Below are 17,697 nucleotides of genomic sequence, written 5' to 3'. Positions count from 1 at the left end.
AAAGTTATTTCACAGGAAGTTCACGTCCGGAGGACCTAGAATATCGGTCACCCAGTTTATGGTCTCTCAGTCACATACTCCGTACATGATTTACCACTAGCCTTTTCTCTGCCTTCACTTTGTTTAAGAAGTTTTTAACCTCACGACAAGGTTGCAAGCCACGCTCCGCTTGCGGAGAAACCTGGGGTACCTGTCGCCGCCCCCCCACTTGAGGTTTGTAAGGGAGTTGGACTTTATGCCGTTGACACGATGACGTTGAGAGCTGGAAGGACTTGTCAGCCCATGCAGCAGGCACATAATCTGCCGGCACACTGTGATGAAAATATTTACTGTTCGTTTCTCTCCACTGTGGCGCCAGCTAACATGCTTGGCTCGGCGGCTGATGATGGCTTCTAAAAGGTACACGGCTTTCCGCGGTTCTCTTATCAGTCCGGTGGAGGTAATCCCTGGATTGGCGGACGCGGGCCTGCGGGACTGAGACCGATATGTGGGGTTTCATTGACCGTCCCTTTTCAGACAATCTCAGGGACCAGCCTGTCCCGACACCGGCCTCAAGATTTGGGCTGTGACGGATTTTGGGGGCGAGGGACTGGCAGAAGGGAACAAGAGGCTCTGGAGCTTGTCGCCTCCTCCGTCTTTTGGCCAGTGTGCTGGAGCCAAGCAACCAATGGGCCGTGGGAATTGGCAATATCCTGGACAAAATAGTGGCAGCTAAAATACGCCGTAGTATTTTGAGCTTGCCACGCTGTTAATCATATGCTTCCGTGGAGTCAAAGAACACGATCTAGGAAAAGAGAAGTCACCCTTCGGGCGAGACCACAGGAGACCGCCGGGGTTGAATGGAGTTTTGAATGGAGTGTTTTGAATGGGTCTGGGGGGGCCAAAGTGCGGATTCATCCTGTATCAAGACTGGACTTTTGGATCCGATTTCTGGGGTTCCGTCGGCTCATCACCACATCACCACACTACATTATCTTTCGCCAAGAGATGCGTAAGTGCCCGCGTATCTATGACTCTTTGGCCCTTCTTAAACGGCCAGCCCCTTGACTCTTGAGTCAACAACCCTCCTCTTGTACTTCCCGTTCCTTTTTCCCTCTTGGCTTTTTTTTTTCTCTCTCTTTTTCCTCTCATCATTTCATCCCATCCGGCCTTCGTCTAGCTTGCACCCTCAGCTTCTGTGCTATCCACGTCGTTCTTTGCGCATCCCGCAGTCTCAAGACGACCATCCCGAGTTATAAAGGCAGCCCTCTCTTCGCCAACTCGGTACCATCTACTCCGCCTTTGAGCGCCAAGCATCATTTTTCAGGCCCCAATTTCAGAGATACCAGGAGCTACTCCGACCAACAGTCAAGATGTGCGGAATCTTTGCTTGCCACAAGTAAGTTGCGACTCCAAAGTTTTTGTGGTGTTCCTACAATACCTTCACCTGTCATCGCATGTGTCGTTTCGCAGACGACCTTTTGGGGAAGAGCGGAATCGGAACGGAGGGGCAACAATGGCAGCGCATCTGATAACAATTTGCGACCCAAAAATTGCTCCGCCAAGACACGAGCGCCCCGTCCATCCGAGGTTAAACGAGCTGCACAAAGAAACGATGCTCGCGACAGAAAACCGTCCTTTCTTAGGATTGTATAAACTAATATGATATTTCAAATAGCCACCCAGATGTCGCCAAGTTCAAGCCTACGGCTCTGAAGCTTTCCAAGGCGTAAGCGCTTTTCCCCCACCTTTCCGCCCGACCGGGCTTCGGCAAACCAAGGAGGAATTGACTCGATTGACACTTTTATCTTATCTACAGCATCCGTCACCGTGGTCCTGATTGGAGTGAGTCTCATTCCCATTTCAAATGCCCCTGAGTCATCCTCATAGATAAACAAATGCGATAATGCGCGCTTGCGCAATGTGATTGATGACCCGACAGCTCTGGAGCACTTGGCTAACAATTGTCTTTTTTTAATATAGGCGGCAGCGTCACTTGCCACAACACTAGTACGGACACTCTTTATCGAACCCGAGAACTCATTGGGGTTGATTAAAAGGAACAAAATTGGCTGACACCATACGCTTCACACAGTTTTGTGCCATGAACGTCTCAGTATTGTCGGTGTTGGTGCGTACAAAGGAAAACCTGCTCCTATGGAAAATGCCTAAAGAGACCAAACGAAACTGACGGTAAAAACAGAGAGTGGCGCTCAGCCTCTCACCAACGCCGACGAGAGCATTGCCGTTGCCGCCAACGGCGAGATCTACAACCATCGTCTTATCCGCAAGCACTTGAAGAACCCCTACCACTTCAAGACCACCTCAGATTGCGAGGTCATCATTCCTTTGGTGAGTTTCCGCGCTTTGTCAAAGAGAGGATGAATGAAGAGAAAAAAAAAAAATGCTTACAATGCGATTTAGTACCTCGAGCACGGCATCGATGCCCCCAAGCACCTCGATGGCATGTTCTCTTTCGTTCTTTACGACAAGAAGCAGGACCGCACGATCGCCGCCCGCGACCCCATCGGTATCACCACCCTCTACAAGGGCTACAACACCCAGGAGCCCGGCACCGTCTACTTCGCCTCCGAGCTCAAGTCCCTCCACCCCGTTTGCGACAATATCGAGGCTTTCCCTCCCGGCCACGTTTTCGACAGCTTGACTGGCGAGACCACCCGTTACTTCGAGCCTTCGTGGTGGGATGAGAAGAAGTGCCCCCAGACTCCTCTCGACCTCAAGCTTCTCCGCGAGACCCTTGAGAAGTCTGTCAGGAAACGTCTGATGGCTGAGGTTCCCTACGGTGTCCTTCTTTCCGGTGGTCTTGATTCCTCTTTGGTTGCTGCTATCGCTCAGAGAGAGTCTCTCCGCCTGAGGAAACTCGCTGAGGAGCAGGCTGCCCTCAACCAGGAGGTTGATCCCGAGGCCCAGGACAAGGGTGAGGGTTTGGTTGGTATCGATGATGAGAACAAGCTCTCGACCGTCACTTTCCTTCCCCAGCTCAACTCCTTCTCCATCGGTCTCCCCGGCTCCCCTGACAACAAGGCCGCCCTTGAGGTCGCCAAGTTCCTCGGCACCAAGCATCACGTCATGACCTTCACTATTGAGGATGGTCTTAACGCGCTTTCCGATGTCATCTACCACCTCGAGACCTACGATGTCACCACCATCCGTGCCTCTACCCCCATGTACCTCCTCTCTCGCAAGATCAAGGCCATGGGTATCAAGATGGTTCTCTCTGGTGAGGGCTCTGACGAGATCTTCGGTGGTTACCTCTACTTCCACGGCGCTCCCGACAAGGAGGAGTTCCACGAGGAGTGTGTCCGTCGTGTTAAGAACCTCCACTTGGCCGACTGCCTACGCGCCAACAAGTCCACCTCTGCTTGGGGTCTCGAGGCCCGTGTGCCCTTCCTCGACAAGGAATTCCTTGAGGTTGCGCTCAACATTGATCCCCAGGAGAAGATGATCACCAAGGAGAAGCTCGAGAAGTACATCCTCCGCAAGGCCTTCGATACCAAGGACCAGCCCGAGGGTGCCTACCTTCCCGACAACATCCTCTACCGCCAGAAGGAGCAGTTCTCCGACGGTGTCGGCTACGGATGGATCGACGCTCTCAAGGACCAGGCCGAGCTCCAAGTCACGGACGAGATGATGAAGAACCCCAAGCCCGAGTGGGGTGACGACATCCCCGATACCAAGGAGGCTTACTGGTACCGCTGCATGTTCGACGAGCACTTCCCCCCTTCGTGCGCGTCTACCGTCATGAGGTGGACTCCCAAGTGGGTCAAGCAGACCGACCCCAGTGGTAGAGCTATCTCCATTCACCAGGCCAAGTATGACCACGTGGACGAGTAAAGCTAAACGAGAAAAAAACAAAATAAAAAGGGAAACCATGGATAAAGAAAATGGGGATTGGAATGTTTAAAAGCTTGGCATCGGGATTACAATGCAGGGCGTTATATGGGGTCACAATAAACGGATCGCGTATATCTATACTAGCCATTAACCCAGCATAGAAATGAAGACAAAAGTGATCAAAAAAATCATGATATGCTTAAAGAAGCAAGTGGATTGTTTAGTGAACGACGGTGATCGTTTGTATGGGACTGACTTCGTATCGAGCAAGGTTCAGTTGCAATACATGACAAGTGAAACAACCTAGGTAAGACCTATTCCAAGCAACAGACGGTAATCAAGATGTAAGTACGAGAAAAGGGGATGACACAGAATTATGCGTATGCGATAGATAGAAGATACTTGCATTATGTAGGTGCTATGAGATGCGAACCTTCTCCGGATGACACAAATGCACTTGCGGTATCGAGATGAAAGGGCTGACTGCAAATGATATGGTATGCCTTCAGTCTGTGATTGTTTACCTTTGGAGAAGTCGTGAAAGGGGGCAATGATGCTAAAAGGGGTTAGGGTTAATGGTGTGCATGAACGGGCTGGTTTCGTCAATGGCGTGGGGTCGCGATTGGTGCTGCTTCAAGCTTGTCATGGCGAGCCTAGCGCTGCCGAGCTGCCAGATGCACACGGCGAGAAAGACCAATCACGACTCCCTCTGAGAAATTTATCGGGACATTGCACCTGGTCTTGGGGTCTCTGGTGTTCCCAACATTTCCATTTCCACTTTTCGGCTGGAGCTTCCCAGACCCGACGCCGACTTCCCAACCCAGTCGCCAGGCTCGCCAGAACCCACCAGAGGCGCCCCCCCTCCCCCCCCCCCGCCGTCAGTCGCAGCCGACCCGAGCTTGCTGCTCCCCGCCGCGCGCAACATAACCGCAAGCCTTTTCTCTCCCGACTTCCGTCTCCAGCTCGCGTTCTTGAACTCCGCAACCTCACTTTCTCCATTCACCATCATACCCGTGTCGCCCTCACACAACATCTTTCACAATGGCTGTTCCCGCTTTCTCTGACATCGCCAAGTCGGCCAACGACGTAAGCAAAAATCACGCCTCCCTGTCCTCCGCACCCGAGCTATGACGGCGACCTGTTCGATCGATATCATCGAGAGACGTGTTTGTCTGTTTGGCTGGAGAAAGCTGTCCAAGCTCCAAAGCTGAAGCGGCATTTCCCCATACCTACACATCCCCCTCTCGCGATAGCTCGTCGATGCCAATGTCCATGAAGCAACATCGTCATCCTCCTCCACCCCCACTATGATTGCATGATTGGGCCCTGGACCCCATGCACGCACTATAATGTGTCGCTAACCATTGACTTCTTTGCGCGCAATATAGCTCCTCAACAAGGACTTCTACCACCTCGCTGCCGGCACCATCGAGGTCAAGTCCAACACCCCCAACAATGTCGCCTTCAAGGTTACCGGCAAGTCCACGCACGACAAGGTCACCAGCGGTGCTGTATGTTACCTCCTCCCTCTCTTAGGGCTCCCGGCGCAATGCCGCGATAGCATCATATCACCTTGCTGTTGCGCCAAACGCCCTCCCTTCTCTCCTGTTGCCAACAGACCAAGCTGACCTCTTTTGCGTGACTGATAGCTCGAGGGCAAATTCACCGACAAGCCCAATGGTACATATCACTCTTCTCTTACATCTTTGTCTTCTTCTTCTGGTCCCCCTTATGGTCCCCTTCCTCCCGGCGCACCGCTACCTCCTGGCTTTTGCATTGTTCACAGACGCGTCCACAAAAGCGAAAAGGCCAAGAATTGTCGTCCCGACGGAAGTTTAGCCGCCAACGACAATGGTACTGCCAACGTGAAACATCCAAAGCAGAGGCCTTCAGCGCGTGTTCGGCCGCCGGTAGACTTGAATTTCTCTCTAGGCGGCATCATCGGTCCTCGAGTTCGGGGACGACCCCTCTACTTGAGCTTTTACTATTATCCGTATGCGAACCTCACGACAATGCTAATGTACTGGCGAACAACAGGCTTGACCGTCACCCAGACCTGGAACACTGCCAACGCCCTTGAGACCAAGGTCGAGATGGCCGACAACCTCGCCAAGGGTCTCAAGGCTGAGGGTATCTTCTCTTTCCTCCCCGCCACCAACGCTCGCGGCGCCAAGTTCAACCTCCACTTCAAGCAGAGCAACTTCCACGGCCGTGCTTTCTTCGACCTCCTCAAGGGCCCCACCGCCAACATTGACGCCATTGTCGGCCACGAGGGTTTCCTCGCTGGTGCCTCCGCTGGCTACGATGTTCAGAAGGCTGCCATCACTGGTTACAGCGCCGCTGTCGGCTACCACGCCCCTACCTACAGCGCTGCCATCACCGCTACTGACAACCTGAGCGTCTTCTCCGCTTCTTACTACCACAAGGTCAACTCCCAGGTTGAGGCCGGCTCCAAGGCCACCTGGAACTCCAAGACCGGTAACACCGTCGGCCTCGAGGTCGCCACCAAGTACCGCATTGACCCCGTCTCTTTCGTCAAGGTATGTTATTGCTGTCATTTCGTTTATGGAACTTATGTATGCTGACCTGATGTTTTTTTCCAACCTTATAGGGCAAGATCAACGACCGTGGTGTCGCTGCCATTGCCTACAACGTTCTCCTCCGTGAGGGCGTCACCCTCGGTGTTGGTGCCTCTTTCGATACCCAGAAGCTTGACCAGGCCACCCACAAGGTTGGCACCAGCTTCACCTTCGAGTCTTAGAGTAATCGCAGGACAGATGTGAAGAAGCAGCGGCGTAATAGTATTCCTTCGAACAAATTCTCAACTGGAATAGATAACCCCCCTTTGCTGGCATCGTGGAGCCTCCCCTTCCAGTAGTGATATTTATTTCTTTTATGAAGACAGTGAAGATGACGAACGTTGCGCCCTGCTTCGGGTGGCTGACTGATAGGATGAGTTTGTGTATAAGTGGTTTGGGCTTTTGTGTAACGAAGAGGGCCAAAAGTTCTTGATAGAGTTGTAGCGTCTTTGATGGACATGGTTACTGTAATTAGGCTGGAGACGGAAACCAAGCGCGATCTTTACGCTACTTAGATTATAAATACCCATAAGCGATTTCAAACACGCTCATTCAGTACTTTTCAAAGACTGTCAAAACTCCCAAGGGTTTGCAATGAAGTGAAGCATGAGGACGGAACTGTTGGGATGGATTCTTTAATGAAAGTAAGGCTTGAGACCCAGCCAGTTAACTAAACCTGGGGGATTAGAGCTTATTCAACATGTTGTCCGCAAGTCAATACCATACACCTCGACTAGAGGAGATACGATAGCTATAGGTACCTTAATACGGGGAACACCTAGCATGCAAAGATGCGTTTTGATCTGTAACAGAGGTTACTCGGCACACAGCTGAAGCCTCATCAACTTCTCAAGAGCTGAACTATGAATGTAGTCTGTTGTTATACAAAGTTCTTTTCCAATTGCAGAACTACGTTACCTGTATTTCTGTCGCTTGGACCTACCACAATTCTGTTACTCTTGTGGTCTCGCAGTCCTGCTCAACCTGCTTCCAGCTCAAATCATAATGCCTAGGTACCCATCATCCCCACAGCTCAAACAGCAGTCGGTTTCCTACTTCCCCCTCCACTCCCACCACTCCCACCCTTTTTCTTCCCACCACCACTACCACCACCACCACCGCCCGTACTCGTCCACTCCCCAAACAGCCAATAAGGCCCAAAGCTCGAAACCAACAGCACCGCCGTAACCGCAAAGAAACTTGCCCAATTTCCCTGCTGAATCTCCGGCATCACTTTTTTGCTTTCTCCCCACTGCTGCTGTTTGTACGGCTGTTGTTCCTCCTGATGGTACCCCGACCCCGACCACCACTGCTGCTGCTGTTGTCCCTCCTCCCCGTCCCCTTCATCTTCTTGCTGCTGCTGCCACTGCGCCTGCTGTCTAGCCGCTTCGCTCCTTCTTGCATGCGACTTTTTGAGGTTTTCCCATAGTTGCTCATGGGTGCGCGTGTGTTGCTCGCTGTTGAAGTGAGGTGCCGAAGCGGGGTTGAATGCTTGGGACCATTCTTGTTGTCTTGGTCCTGTCGCTCCTCCCCCTCCTCCTTCTCCTCCTCCTCCCCAACTGAAACCCCCTGTCGGACGTGGACCACCCCCGTACTGCTGCTGCTGTGAAGAGTACCCCGTACTCTGTTGCCACTCCCTCTTCACCTTCTGCTCCCCGTACCCGCCTTGTTTGAAGAAGCTAGGCGGGGGAGCGCCCTGTGTCGTTGAGCGGCGCTTGGACAGGCCAGAGGCTGGGCGGCCGCCGGCCGGACCGACGGAGGAGGAGTGGTGCGAGCCGTGGGCGCGGGCGCGTAAATGGAGACGGAGGACGTCGCGGTCGTAGCGGGCGCGTTTGTCGGCGTGGGAGAGGGTGGAGTAGGCTTCGGAGATGCGCATGAAGCGGTGGGAGGCGTGCGGGTCTGAAGGGTTGTGGTCGGGGTGGTGGGTTTTGGAGAGGTGGTAGAAGGATCTGTTGTTGCCGTTAGTTTACAGTGTTCTTTCTTAGGAGGGATGATACCTAGGCAGGGTATATGGAGAGATTGAAAGTAAAGATGGACTGTTGGCGCAGCAAAGGGTGAAAGTGTAGAGACATGAGGTGATGGGATATAGTGAAAGAGGTGGACCGCGAGTTGGTGTAAGTGATAAGAAAAGTGTGGTGGAGTTTTGCGATAGGAAGCTCAAGAAAAGGCATAGCCACTTTTTGATTTCCGCCTGAGTGGCGTCGAAATGAACGTTTAACGTTTCATAGTGATTGTTGTGGTGTTCAGGCTCTTGACGGCCGGTTTGTAGAGTACGCGAAATGGTAAAGTTGCGGGAGACTTTGTTCGCGACGTTAACTCTCGCAGTGGTGATAATCGAGGGTGGAGGAGTGGAAAGATGGGGGAGACCACGACGGCATTGGCGACCAAGAGGGCGCAAGGCCGCACCGAAAGAGCTGTAGTGAACTGGCATTCCTCATCCCGTTCTCGCTGGGCTCATAGATGATCCTTCATGTCCTCTCAAATGAAGAAACACCTAGGCGCAATCGACGTTCCTTGTTGACGGTAGGTTTGGTTTCCTTAGCTTCGAGCCTGATACGATAACGACAGGATCCCTGCCGCCGGTGACGCAGTGACATAATCGAGGCACAATGTCCTCGAAGCTCTGGCCACCTCACCGCCCGCCCCGTGAGATGCATCCCCTTCAATTGGGACAAGCCTGCAATATCCGGATGACGCGGCAAGGGCAAGCTGGGTCGGGTCAGCTCATGCAGCGTTGAACATGTCAATTCAAGGGCGCTTTGGGGCGTTCCACTGCAACCCCGCGTTTGTGAACGTCGCGCCCTGTAGCCCCTGCACGGAGCGCTGTAAGTGGTCAGCCGTCAATTTTCTGACCATCCAATGGGGCGATAAGCGATACGTTGGGAGCTTTGGATGGTGGGGATTGAACTTTTGTTTGGTTGAAGAATGTCAGCTTCCCTTCTTCTTCTTCAACAACAAACACTTTGTCTGTTCCTCTTGACATCTTTCTGGTCAGGAGACATCAAACAGACAAGATGGCAGCTCAAGCAGCCCCAGCAGAAGAGCTTAGCAAGCTCAGCGGTATGGACTTCAACATCCTCCCGACACCCTGCATCACGGCGCAACCGTAAAGGTCACCACTGACTTGCTGTATCCGAAAAATAGTCGAGACCAAGCCCGCTCCCGCGGCGGCCAACGGTAACGACAGCGATGCCGAGTCCGGTGACGAGGAAGCCGAGGAGGGCGCTGCCGCCCCTGCCGCCGGTGCCGCCAAGAAGAAGAAGAAGAGAAAGCCCAAGAAGAAGAAGAAGGCCCCGACCAGTCAAAGCGAGCCTCCCCGTGTCCTCGTCTCGCAGCTCTTCCCCAACAAGCAGTACCCCAAGGGCGAGGAGGTCGAATACGTCAACGATAACCTGAACCGGGTGACCAACGAGGAGAAGCGCCATCTCGACAATCTCAACCAGGAGTTCTTGACTGATTACCGCCACGCCGCCGAGGTGCACAGACAGGTTCGCCAGTGGGCGCAAAAGAGCATCAAGCCCGGCCAGACCCTGACCGAGATCGCCGAGAACATTGAGGATAGTGTGCGTGCCTTGACCGGCCACAGCGGTCTCGAGGAGGGCGACGCTCTCATCGCCGGTATGGGTTTCCCTACTGGTCTCTCCATCAACCACTGCGCGGCGCACTACACCCCCAACGCTGGCAACAAGATGGTTCTGCAGGAGGACGACGTCATGAAGGTGGATTTCGGTGTGCACGTCAACGGCCGCATCGTCGACAGCGCCTTCACTGTCGCCTTCAACCCCCGCTACGACCCCCTTCTCGAGGCCGTCAAGGCCGCCACCAACGCCGGTATTAAGGAGGCTGGTATCGACGTGCGTGTGGGCGACATTGGTGCCGCCATCCAGGAGGTCATGGAGAGCTACGAGGTTGAGATCAACGGTCAGATGCTTCCCGTCAAGTCCATCCGCAACTTGAACGGCCACACCATCAACCACTACAGCATCCACGGCACCAAGAGCGTGCCGATTGTCAAGAGCAACGACCAGACCAAGATGGAGGAAGGCGATGTCTTTGCCATTGAGACTTTCGGTAGCACGGGCAACGGCTACGTGCATGAGGAGGGTGAGGTTTCGCACTACGCCAAGCGTGGTGATGCGGCCAAGGTCGATCTCCGTCTGTCCTCTGCCAAGTCCTTGTTGAACGTGATCACCAAGAACTTTGGTACTCTTCCTTTCTGCAGGCGTTACATTGATCGTTTGGGTCAGGACAAGTATCTTCTCGGGGTAAGTTTTTGATGTTCGCTGTCTATTAGCCCGAATCATTCTGTTGCTAATCGATGTGTGTTACAGTTGAACAACCTTGTGTCACAGGGTATTGTCGAGGCTTATCCCCCATTGGTTGATAAGAAGGGCTCTTACACTGCCCAGTATGAGCACACCATTCTGCTCAGACCTACCGTGAAGGAGGTTATCAGCCGTGGTGATGATTTCTAAGGGATTGATGGGGTAGCATAGCATAGGATAGGGTACGACAAAAAAAGTTCGGGATTTGTTTGGTTCGCGTTTTCTTCCTGTAATGTTGTTTGTAAAAGATTGTAGCACCACGAGTTCATGGCGATGAGTGCGCTTTGATAGGGAGAGGTGAAAGAAAGCTCGAGCCAGCCAGAAACCCAGCAGCGCGCAGCCATCAATCTACCGAGTGCTAGGACGTTTTGACACTTGGTTCGTCAATCTGTAACGGTTGTTTTAGCTAATGGCAGGGATTTGACGCTGAAAGTTTGAACTCGTTCAGCACATGAAAACTAGCGTGTCATGTTTCAATATAGCTGGCCGTCGACCAGAGAGGACAACCGGAGTATGTGCGGAGCTTCGAGAGCCAAGCCGGTCCCAAGAGATCCACTCGTACTCCGTGCAGGCCGCACAAATCGGACCCAGCGATCCACAACCGTACCGTACCGATACAGAGGCTCAAAAAATTCCACGGCTTTCCGAATTGTCAATCAGCGGCGAAGAGTGACGGAAGCGATCACGGAGGCGGAGTGATCGACATCTGGGGATGACGGAGGTAGGCCGGCTGTGACGTCTGCGGCTTTGTCAGATTCGCCGTGTCCGACCTGTCTAACCGAGGTGTGCGAACAAAAGACCGAACACATTCTAGTGTATTTTTGGTGTAAGTGTGTTCGGACTATTTTTTCCACACCTCGCCAAACTGAGGTTGGTGGAGATTGAGTGTGGAAAATGTGGTTCATCCCATTGGCTGACTGCGCAGCTGCGTTGCCACTTTTTTTTTGGGTTTATCACGGACCCGATAAGAATTCGTGAGACGCGGGTGTGAACGGACCAACGGGCTCAGTGAGCCACTAACTGGGCCGCGCGGGGGCGTACAACGCTGGAAGGAGAAAAAAAAAAAAAAAGAAAGGCGTCACATTTCGGTTCCAATTGGTAAAAGCCGAGGAATATCGCGATGACAAGCGGCAAGTCATAAAGGCCGCAACCGCTCTTCCTCTGCTCCGTTCCGGTCTCGCTGTTTTTGAGGCTTCACAAAGTTTGTTCTACTCTGTTTTCAAGTGTCTCTTACTTTATAGTACTGCACTTGTTCTGCATTCCACTCCGCCTTGTCTACCTAGGTACCTTCACGCGACCACATACCACAAACAATCACAACCAATCTATTATTTTCCCCTTTTGGACGGGACGTACAAGCGGTAGTGTCACAAGCAAACCAGGCACGCGCTCCGTTATCGTCGATCAACCCAAGGTTCCAGGCCGTTGTTCGGATCAACCGGTTTTGTTTACCCAGGGTCCCAGTCAGCTACTAGTCACTAGTCTAGCCCCTGCGAAAGAACTTTCTGCTGCGCTCCTCCGCTCTCTGCGTTATCACAAGCCAATCCTTGACCACCAAAAAGTCCTATTCTTGTCGTTGGTCCAGACGATTTCTTACAGCCACCACCACCACCATCACCACGCCCTATTTCTAGCTGACCGCTCGCTTGAGTCACCGCAATTGTCGACATAAGGATCGTCTCTCCCCTTCTTGCGGTCTGCTTTTTGTCAGCGCGGCGCTTCCGAGTCGATTTTTTCACTTATAAGAGGGTTCCATCTTGACACCACCTCACGAATCCATCACCAACAAACTCAATAAAACACTTCGCAAAGCTATCAAAATGAAGGTCTTTTCCAACACAGAAACCTTCAATTACTCATGGGAAGAGGTATCGACTGCCAACTGGCGGAAGTACTGCCCATGGAACGAGAAGTCGACGCACGTTGTCGCCGTCGATACCATCAGCCGCAGCGTTGACCCTGCCACCGGCATCCTGCGCACCGAGCGCCTCATCACCTGCCGTCAGGCTGCTCCGGAATGGCTCAAGAGCATGATGGGCGGCGGCATGGACGAGTCGCAGGTGTTTGAGACTTCATACGTCGACCCCAAGACCAAGACCGTTACCATGGTCTCCACAAATATCACCTGGAGCAACTTGCTCAACGTCCAGGAGACCGTCGTCTACTCGCCCCTCTCCGACCACCAGACCAAGTTTCACCAGGAGGCCCAGATCACCGCTCTGGCTGGTGGCTGGCAGCGCATCAAGAACAGCATCGAGGACACCCTTGTCAAGAGGTTCCGGGAGAACGCGGCTAAGGGCAAGGAAGGATTCGAGTCCGTGCTGGCCATGAGCAGGCGCGTCTTTGCCGAGGAAAGGGAAAGGGAGAAGATGGGCCTCATCAGGGAGCAAGCTGGGAACATCCGCATGGCTGCCTAAGTCTCTCCTTACGATCCGAGATTGCTTTGACATGCTCGATGAATTTCTGCATCGTCGGGGCAATTGAGCGACGGCACCATCATCACACATATTGGCAGCAGCAATGCCGGCAGCGCATCATCAAATTGCCTGCTCGATCACGACGCCAAATCACGACATTTGGCGACATATACACGTGTCGCGCACCCGCGGCAAGCAAACAAGCGATTGAGCTGAAAAAAGCTCCCCGGGCAGTTCCGTGCAGCAGGCATTGTCTGTCTCCTGGCTTGGCGCGGCATCAATGATGCATTCACTCACACACACACTTCTCTTTCTCTTTCTTTGCGATTGATGGGTTTACATACAAACAAAAGCGATGTCGTACGGAGTCCGGGGGTTTAGCCAAAAAGCATAGACTTGGAGTCAACTTCATTAGACGGCGTTGCTCGGTGTTCATTATTCACTTAGGCGGGGGGGATGAAGCGATGCATCTTCATTTTATCTTGCTTTTATTCATTTCGATATCCCAAATTCAAATGTGTTATTATAGACTTGCATTTTCTCTTCCTCATCTTTTGTGTTCATCTCTGCGTCATCATCCCCATCATGTCAAGCAGTGTTGACGCGGAGTTTTCGGAGTTACCCCCTTACCCCCGATTCTCTGGGATTTCTCTTGGGACTGAGCATGGAGGTCAAAGGAATACTGAAAATCATCATTTGTCATTTCTTGCTTCCGGTCTTCCGAAACGGTTTGAAGGAAGCGAGGGGTGCTGATGGCCTTCGATGCGACGGCCCGAGGATATGCGCGGGGTACGACACTCCTTGCTACACATACCCTGGACGGTTTAAATAAATCGGGTTGCGGCGGCGGCTAGGATGCAATCATCAAAAGAGATGACGGACAGGATAGAGAGGGATGGAAGAAGGAAGTTAGAGTATTCACACCATTTGCTAGATTTTCGTCACTCACATTTTGAGGTATAGATAAGAGACATCTTACCATTTCCCTTCATTCAAACACTGTGTGCCTCATATTGGCGCTGTCCGTGACTGCCGTTCGTATCTTGAAAGTTCATCGCGATGAACTCATGCTGAAAATATGTTTGCTTGTCAAACCTCGCGCTCACACCAAACTGAACGAACAGCCATCTCATCTGAACCTCTAACCAAACCAACCCAACCTACCAACGCTGCACTGCACTGCATTATATCAATCAAAGTAATCACAAACGCACATAAAAAGGGTATCATTAATTCCACAAACCTATCTCTCCCCTACAACTCACTGCCCATCCACATTAACCCCCCTCAACCTCTCCTCACACCTCGTCTCATACAGCCTCAATAACCCCGTCGTATCCCGATCAAAGAGACTGTCCCCCGCATCCTCCCATACCTTTCTCAGTAGCGCCACTGCCTCCTCGTACCTCCGAAAAAAGTAGAGCTCCTCCACTGCGTGCAAAATCTCTTGCGCTTCGGGCTTGTTGATGGTTCTGGTTCTTCCGTCTGCGGCGGTAGAGCCGAGGGGGAATTGGAGATGATGGTGGAACTTTGTGCGTGTTAGATGTGTGAATGTAGTGTATGTGAGGCTTGGTTGGACTTGATGCACGGGGGCGGCAGGGGGGAGCATAGTGTAGGGGCGGGTGGGGGGGAGGGGGCAGGGCAAGTTGGAAGATTTGATAGTTGAAAAGGGTTGGAGGTTTGGAGGTTTGGAGGTTTGAGGTGTGAAAAAGGTTATAAAGGAGCAGGAGGACAAGGCTGAGGTGGAATATAATGTGAAGAGTGAAGAGAAACAGAAGGAGAGGAGGAAATTCCTACCTCGCCGTTCTCAACCTTGACGCGATAAGTCTTCTTGAGCTCTTGGAAGGCTTCCTCCGAAAGGGCTGTCCTGTCTGCTTTTGTGGCTGGTGCTGCGCATTCGGGTACGACTTCGGTTTTGGTATTAGAGTTGGTGTTGGTGGTTGACTCGTCTTCGGAGTCGGAACCTAGACCGATGCCTAGAAGGCCAGATTCGAGGGTTTCTTCGGCTTCGAGGGACATGGTTTTGGTTGTGATGTTTAGATGTGAATTTCTGAAATAAAAACTTTCAAGATTCTCGTGATAGGTTTGGGAAGTATGGATGGTAGAAATCTTCTCGAGTTGTATGCAGTTTGAAAAGGTGGAAGTCGAGGGGAGAATGAATGTGTAAGTGAGTGAAAGTCTTTCCCCGGGGTTGGAAGCTCTCCGGACAAGGAAGTGAAGACAGCAATTGCGGAGCCCTAAAAGCCCGAAGTAACGGAGCGGCAATCTTCCCCACGAGCCCCGCAGTGGCCCCGTGGAGCTCCGTAGGGCGGCCCCACATCTTCGAACTTCCATGTTATGGCCCGGCCGGCGTTGGGTTTGGGGGGTCTTTCCTTCCCCGACCGACTTCTTCACGATAGCAACTTCCAGCTTTGAATAACGGAACAACAACAACTATTGGCAACCAACAAAGCCCTGTTACTTTTCTTCTCTTTCTCGTTGTTTAACGTGTCCATCTGTAAACAATATCTTAATCTTCTCCCACCCATCATCGCCGGCTTACAAGTGACCTCATCTCATACCAACCATCTGGCAACTATCAGCATCCGCAGTCAATAATAGATCACCAAATATGGAGGAACAAATGGATCGCTTGGTCGAGAGGGCATGGGACAAGTTTCTCGACACACCCAAGGATCAAAGACTCTGTATGTGCTCACCGGTTCTTCTTCCATAATCTCCCCCGTCATCAAACAGCCATCATCACTACTCGTCGCCTCCAGCATGGCTGTTATATTCGTTCAGTGACTCGTACATCTCGACCTTCTCTGCACCAGGTGACTGTGGACACTTCGGGTCTTACGCTTACCAACTCACCTCGCTGAATCCCCTTTGCTTCGTCACTCCTCATCTTTTTAAGTAACAACAACACCAAACATACTAACCGTCTTCCTTAAACAGTGATCGCCATAGCAGGTATCCCCGGCTCCGGTAAGCCTTCTCCCCCTCCTTTTCTTCTTGCTCCTCCCCCTCCCCCTCCTACCAACCCTCTCACCAACCTAACTGACCCTATCCCACAAAAACCAGGAAAAACAACCCTCTCCCAAATCCTCGCTCGCCGCCTTAATCACCTGCACTACACCACTTCCCCCCTTGCTTCCATGTCCCCAGACTTCGCCACCGCCCTCCCCATGGACGGCTTCCACCTCACGCGCGCCCAACTGTCCGCCATGCCCGACCCGGAACTCGCACACGCCCGACGCGGCGCGGAATTTACTTTTGATGGACAGGGGTTCTATGAGTTGGTGAAGGAACTACGAAAGCCGGTGACTGTAGGAAATACAACAACAACAACAACGGTGTGGGCGCCTAGTTTCGATCATGCGTTGAAGGATCCGGTGGAGAAAGGGATCGAAGTCAGACCGGAGGTGAGGGTGGTGGTTTTTGAGGGGAATTGTAAGTTTTTCTCTCCTCTCTCTTCAGATTTTCCCTGAAATGGAACAGGGCGGGTAAAGCTGACAAAAGGGAAATAATAGATCTCCTACTGAACCAAAAACCCTGGTCTGATGCTGCCAAACTGATGGACCTCAAGTTCTTTGTCAGAGTGCCGTTCCCTGTTGCCAGGAAACGGTTGATCAAGAGGCATCTGGCTGCTGGGATTGCGGCCACAGAGGAGGAGGCGGATAAGAGGGCGGTGGAGAATGATTTGGTCAATGGGGCTCTGATTGAGGAGTTGTTGAGGGAGGATGAGGTGGATGAGGTTGTGGAGAGCTTGGAGGATGGGAAGTGGGTGCACACTTAGGCAGTGAGTGACGAAAGTGACGAAAGTGAGAGTGAGAGTTACTGGTATGAGAGTGACACGAGTGATAGTGGGTATGAGGCGGGGAGTGAGAGTGAGTGGCGGACCAAGACAAAATGGAGAGGGAGACGGAGACAGAGAGATTAAGTTGATGGAGGAAGCTGTACCAAAGTAGGGAGGCAAGTTTGAGGGTTTGTAGCGAGCTTTGTTCGGATCATGTTTACTGTGTATGATCGGGTTTGAGGTTCATGAGTTCGAGGCAGCGTTGAAGACATCACATAAAGCGTATCTATAAAGCGAGCATTATCTCTGGTATTTGTTTCTTTGAATGTCCATAGTCTAGAACTACAATCCAGCACTAATTCGTTTATCACTCCGGTACAAAAAAGCCAAAAATGTACTAGGTATGGGAAAGCGTTCGGCTTTCTATCTGATAACGCCCGCTTGTACCTGACAAGATTGTTGAGACATTTGCCGAATGGTTGTAAGAGAATAAACCGAACACGTTATGGTCAGTGCATCATACTTTGGCTCTTTGAAAATCCTCTCGCAGCGCATCTGATCGTTTGTATCACAACCTTTGAACTCAAACTTCTATGCAATCCCCGGATAATCGTACCCCAGAGGAGTTCTAGTCAATCTGTTTTCGAATAATCGTGATCCCCATCACCGTTTTGTAACAACCTCTCTTATCTACGATGAGTTGGCATTGTTGGACTGGTTCACTTACTTGCCCAGTTGGTCGATCGCCCACTACCTACCAT

General features: G+C 52.1%; 7 protein-coding genes across 7 annotated transcripts; 5 read left to right on the top strand and 2 right to left on the bottom strand.

Annotated features, from left to right (window-relative positions):
* Positions 1 to 997: 997 nt before the first annotated feature.
* Positions 998 to 4,015, top strand: NEUTE1DRAFT_119472 (uncharacterized protein; the record flags this gene model as incomplete). The annotated part of the gene is made up of 7 exons (XM_009849280.1): positions 998 to 1,378; positions 1,658 to 1,708; positions 1,799 to 1,824; positions 1,963 to 1,989; positions 2,075 to 2,110; positions 2,183 to 2,331; positions 2,404 to 4,015. 7 exons carry the CDS (start codon positions 1,353 to 1,355, stop codon positions 3,832 to 3,834), a joined length of 1,746 nt encoding a protein of 581 aa, XP_009847582.1.
* Positions 4,016 to 4,666: 651 nt separating this feature from the next.
* NEUTE1DRAFT_115659 (Mitochondrial outer membrane protein porin) lies at positions 4,667 to 6,981 on the top strand (the record flags this gene model as incomplete). The annotated part of the gene is made up of 5 exons (XM_009849279.1): positions 4,667 to 4,920; positions 5,223 to 5,345; positions 5,484 to 5,514; positions 5,872 to 6,374; positions 6,446 to 6,981. The coding sequence occupies 5 exons, from the start codon at positions 4,876 to 4,878 to the stop codon at positions 6,593 to 6,595; spliced, it is 852 nt and encodes a 283-aa protein (XP_009847581.1).
* A 465-nt stretch (positions 6,982 to 7,446) lies between these two features.
* Positions 7,447 to 8,844, bottom strand: NEUTE1DRAFT_119470 (uncharacterized protein; the record flags this gene model as incomplete). Its single annotated transcript, XM_009849278.1, has 2 exons — positions 7,447 to 8,362; positions 8,591 to 8,844. 2 exons carry the CDS (start codon positions 8,842 to 8,844, stop codon positions 7,447 to 7,449), a joined length of 1,170 nt encoding a protein of 389 aa, XP_009847580.1.
* Positions 8,845 to 9,345: 501 nt separating this feature from the next.
* On the top strand, positions 9,346 to 10,992 carry NEUTE1DRAFT_115658 (uncharacterized protein; the record flags this gene model as incomplete). The annotated part of the gene is made up of 3 exons (XM_009849277.1): positions 9,346 to 9,473; positions 9,558 to 10,678; positions 10,745 to 10,992. 3 exons carry the CDS (start codon positions 9,428 to 9,430, stop codon positions 10,886 to 10,888), a joined length of 1,311 nt encoding a protein of 436 aa, XP_009847579.1.
* A 1,566-nt stretch (positions 10,993 to 12,558) lies between these two features.
* Positions 12,559 to 13,267, top strand: NEUTE1DRAFT_127175 (uncharacterized protein; the record flags this gene model as incomplete). The annotated part of the gene is made up of 1 exon (XM_009849276.1): positions 12,559 to 13,267. The coding sequence occupies one exon, from the start codon at positions 12,559 to 12,561 to the stop codon at positions 13,153 to 13,155; it is 597 nt and encodes a 198-aa protein (XP_009847578.1).
* Positions 13,268 to 14,360: 1,093 nt separating this feature from the next.
* Positions 14,361 to 15,048, bottom strand: NEUTE1DRAFT_56436 (uncharacterized protein; the record flags this gene model as incomplete). Its single annotated transcript, XM_009848922.1, has 2 exons — positions 14,361 to 14,683; positions 14,953 to 15,048. Coding segments are annotated over 2 exons (363 nt in total), but the record flags the coding sequence as incomplete, so codon positions are not given.
* Positions 15,049 to 15,766: 718 nt separating this feature from the next.
* Positions 15,767 to 17,134, top strand: NEUTE1DRAFT_56433 (uncharacterized protein; the record flags this gene model as incomplete). Its single annotated transcript, XM_009848921.1, has 4 exons — positions 15,767 to 15,842; positions 16,096 to 16,125; positions 16,222 to 16,590; positions 16,671 to 17,134. The coding sequence occupies 4 exons, from the start codon at positions 15,767 to 15,769 to the stop codon at positions 16,934 to 16,936; spliced, it is 741 nt and encodes a 246-aa protein (XP_009847223.1).
* Positions 17,135 to 17,697: the final 563 nt, after the last annotated feature.

This window comes from Neurospora tetrasperma (assembly GCF_000213175.1).
Source record: "Neurospora tetrasperma FGSC 2508 unplaced genomic scaffold NEUTE1scaffold_1, whole genome shotgun sequence".
Classification (NCBI taxonomy): domain Eukaryota; kingdom Fungi; phylum Ascomycota; class Sordariomycetes; order Sordariales; family Sordariaceae; genus Neurospora; species Neurospora tetrasperma.
Note: the sequence above shows the minus strand (reverse complement) of the source record. Positions and strands in the feature narration are given on the sequence as shown.